Here is a 2,823-nt window from a genome sequence, read left to right on the forward strand (position 1 = left end):
CTTGAATAGTTATGTACATCCATTTTTATGAGATTGTGAAAACATGTAGAAGTAAATAAAATTTCTCTCCATAAAACATTTTAAGGAAATCAACTATGAATTTCCTCAAGAATAAAAGCTCTAAACACAAAAATTGGGAATAAATAATATCTAAAAGCGACTTCTAATCTCTCAACATATCAGAGTCAAGAATAAAAGCTCTAAACATAAGAAAGAAAAATAGGAATCATGGGGAGAATTTACAAGCAGAGAAGATGTGAGATCAAAGTAATTTATTACTAAATCCACATAGAATGCCAAAATAATTGGACAGATTGAAGACCAATAAATAAAACCAGCTATGGGACAAGAAGAAATGGTGATTGCATGAGTTTATTGAAAATGTTCGTTACAACCACCATGTTGAGTAATTAATAATGTTGGTTTGCCTATCAAAACCATTTGGAACACCCAACAATAGAGGCAGGTCATGGGCATGGGCAACGCACGATCAAATCCACTTGGCACACCTAGTAATGGCAGTCTCTCATGGGAATGACACCATTCCGATTGCAACTTACACGTTTTGTATTGTAACACACATAGACATGTTTCCATGTATTTTTTTAATTTTTAAATCCATTTTCCCTAATCTTCATAACTGGTTCCATTTTTATCTAATTATCATAGGTGGTGACAAACAATAGGTAATAGTAAATTTGTAATCATAGTTTGGTAAAAAATTATTTTAAATAGGGTTTAAACACATGGTTTAAAGATTCAAGGAATTTATGGCTTTCAATTTCTCTTCTTGATGGAGTGACGACAATGAGAATATACTAACATCTTTTAATTTAGACCATCTAATCAAAAGGATTAATTAGCAAAATGATTAAAGTATCCAATTCTAATTCCAATAGGGAGGACACCTATCGATGTAACTAAGCCTTTCTATCAAAGGTCATTCTGTATCCAAGAAGGAAAGAATTCAGGAGCATAAATTTCTATGTTTGAACAAACGAGGATGAACACAATAGTGTTGGAAGAAAATTTGTTGAAGACAATGAGGCTTTCAACAAAACAATGGATGCGAAGTTTGCAGAGTTGGACATGAACCAGGATGGGGCCCTATCCCGCTCTAAGCTCCGGAAGGCCTTTGAGAGATTCTGCTTGCTTGAGTCTGAAATGGGCATGGAAATTAGCAGCACCCCACAACATCTCAATGCCCTTTACGACTCTATCTTTTATGGATTCGACACAAACCACAAGGACAAAGTCGACCTCAATGAGTTTAGGTCTGAGATGAAGAACATCATGCTCGTCATTGTTGATTGCCTCGATCCTGCCCCAATTCAGTTCCTCCTCGGAGAGGACAGCCTGCTCAAGGACGTTGTTAAGTTTGAATATGCCAAAACCAACTTATTATATATGTTGTGAGGTTCTTTTCAAGAAATAAACTAGGGTTTGAAATCCCTACTTAGGTTTTGTTCTTGCAGTAAGTCTGCGGACCCTGCTGGATTTCTTTGGATGATGATAATTTTATGTATTCATATTATATTTTTATGACCTATGATGTTGTAACTAAGGAGACTCAATAATTAGAATGGGATTTCAGCAAGGGCTACTAATAAGTTGCAATAATGTTGCTGATATATGTATTATGATTAAATAAGTTTGATCGAACCATTTGAATCAATTGCAAGTTTAGCTATGAATCATTTTGCTTGGCTTTAGTACATCTCCCTATATTATTGATTGTTCCCTACCTGTAAGCTTCTTTGTTGTCTTGCATAGTTTCTGATATGTAGTAATTTATTGATTTGTTTAAGTGGGATCTGGACTTCGAGCTTATCATCATCCATGGAGATTAAATCGCTTATTAGATTTCAAGCATTGCTTTTCCAATCAAAGGGTACTGGAAGTCTACTTTTGCTCAAATTTCTTTGGAGCTCAGGACCAATAACCCTCAAGCCATGGAGCTTCAGGTACTTTTCAATTTGTTGGTTTTCAAATCTTTTAAGCTATTTTCATTGTTGATGACAGGGCCATGTTTACTTTACAAATTTTTCTTAATAACCCCTTTTTCAACAAATCCTCTGAATACTTTTCCCCTAAGGTAGTTGCTCTAAGGTCCTTTTACCCCTGATGGATTTGATTTGTATCTTTGTTCTACAGAATAAAAGATATGCATAATTTATATTAGTAGACTTATATGCTTAAACTCTCATGCATGCATAGGTAGCATATCTGTTTTTGATATTAAAACTTAGTAATGTGATATAAATTGTAGGCTAATGAATTGCAATGATTGAGAATTTGTAAGTGGTTAGCCATGGTGAGACCAAGGATGCCTAACAAACACTCAGTTAAGTTTTTGGAGTAACCCTAATCTTTGCCAACTCAAAGTCAAAATCAATTTCAAAATTAATTTACAAATAGCAACTCTGGTTGGTATTAGAGAGGCCTTTTAGTTAGATTGACACACATATGAGTCACTATTACATAGAACTGGCAAAAGGGACTTAGTCTTTCAACAAATGTTGTAGGATTCAATCTATGGTTCTCACATAGGGCTTATTTTCCTCGTACGTTTTTCAATATATTACTTCCTTGCATTGTTTAACTGTAGCAACCTTCAAAATTTTGTGAGAGTTCTTGAGAACTTATGTCCAGTATTGGTCGTTTTCCAACCAATACCTAAAACATGAATAACAATAACGAAACAAAATGTTGAGATAAAAATTTTAAATAACCATTGCATATCACACCCTGCACATTCTGAGGTAGACACCAAATTTTTTCGACCATTGCCAGAAAAAAAGAAAAAAAAAAAGAAAAAAACAA

General features: G+C 34.2%; 1 protein-coding gene across 1 annotated transcript; it reads left to right on the forward strand.

The window, feature by feature from the left end:
• The first annotated feature begins 1,062 nt into the window (after nt 1–1,062).
• On the forward strand, nt 1,063–1,416 carry LOC149216711 (uncharacterized). Its single transcript, XM_089390049.1, has one exon. The coding sequence runs from the start codon at nt 1,063–1,065 to the stop codon at nt 1,414–1,416; it is 354 nt and encodes a 117-aa protein (XP_089246175.1).
• The last annotated feature ends 1,407 nt before the right edge of the window (nt 1,417–2,823 follow it).

Source organism: Pinus tabuliformis, chromosome 1_1, assembly GCF_031772625.1.
Source record: "Pinus tabuliformis cultivar Carrire ecotype Pingquan chromosome 1_1, CPIR1, whole genome shotgun sequence".
In the NCBI taxonomy this organism is placed as follows: Eukaryota; Viridiplantae; Streptophyta; class Pinopsida; order Pinales; family Pinaceae; genus Pinus; species Pinus tabuliformis.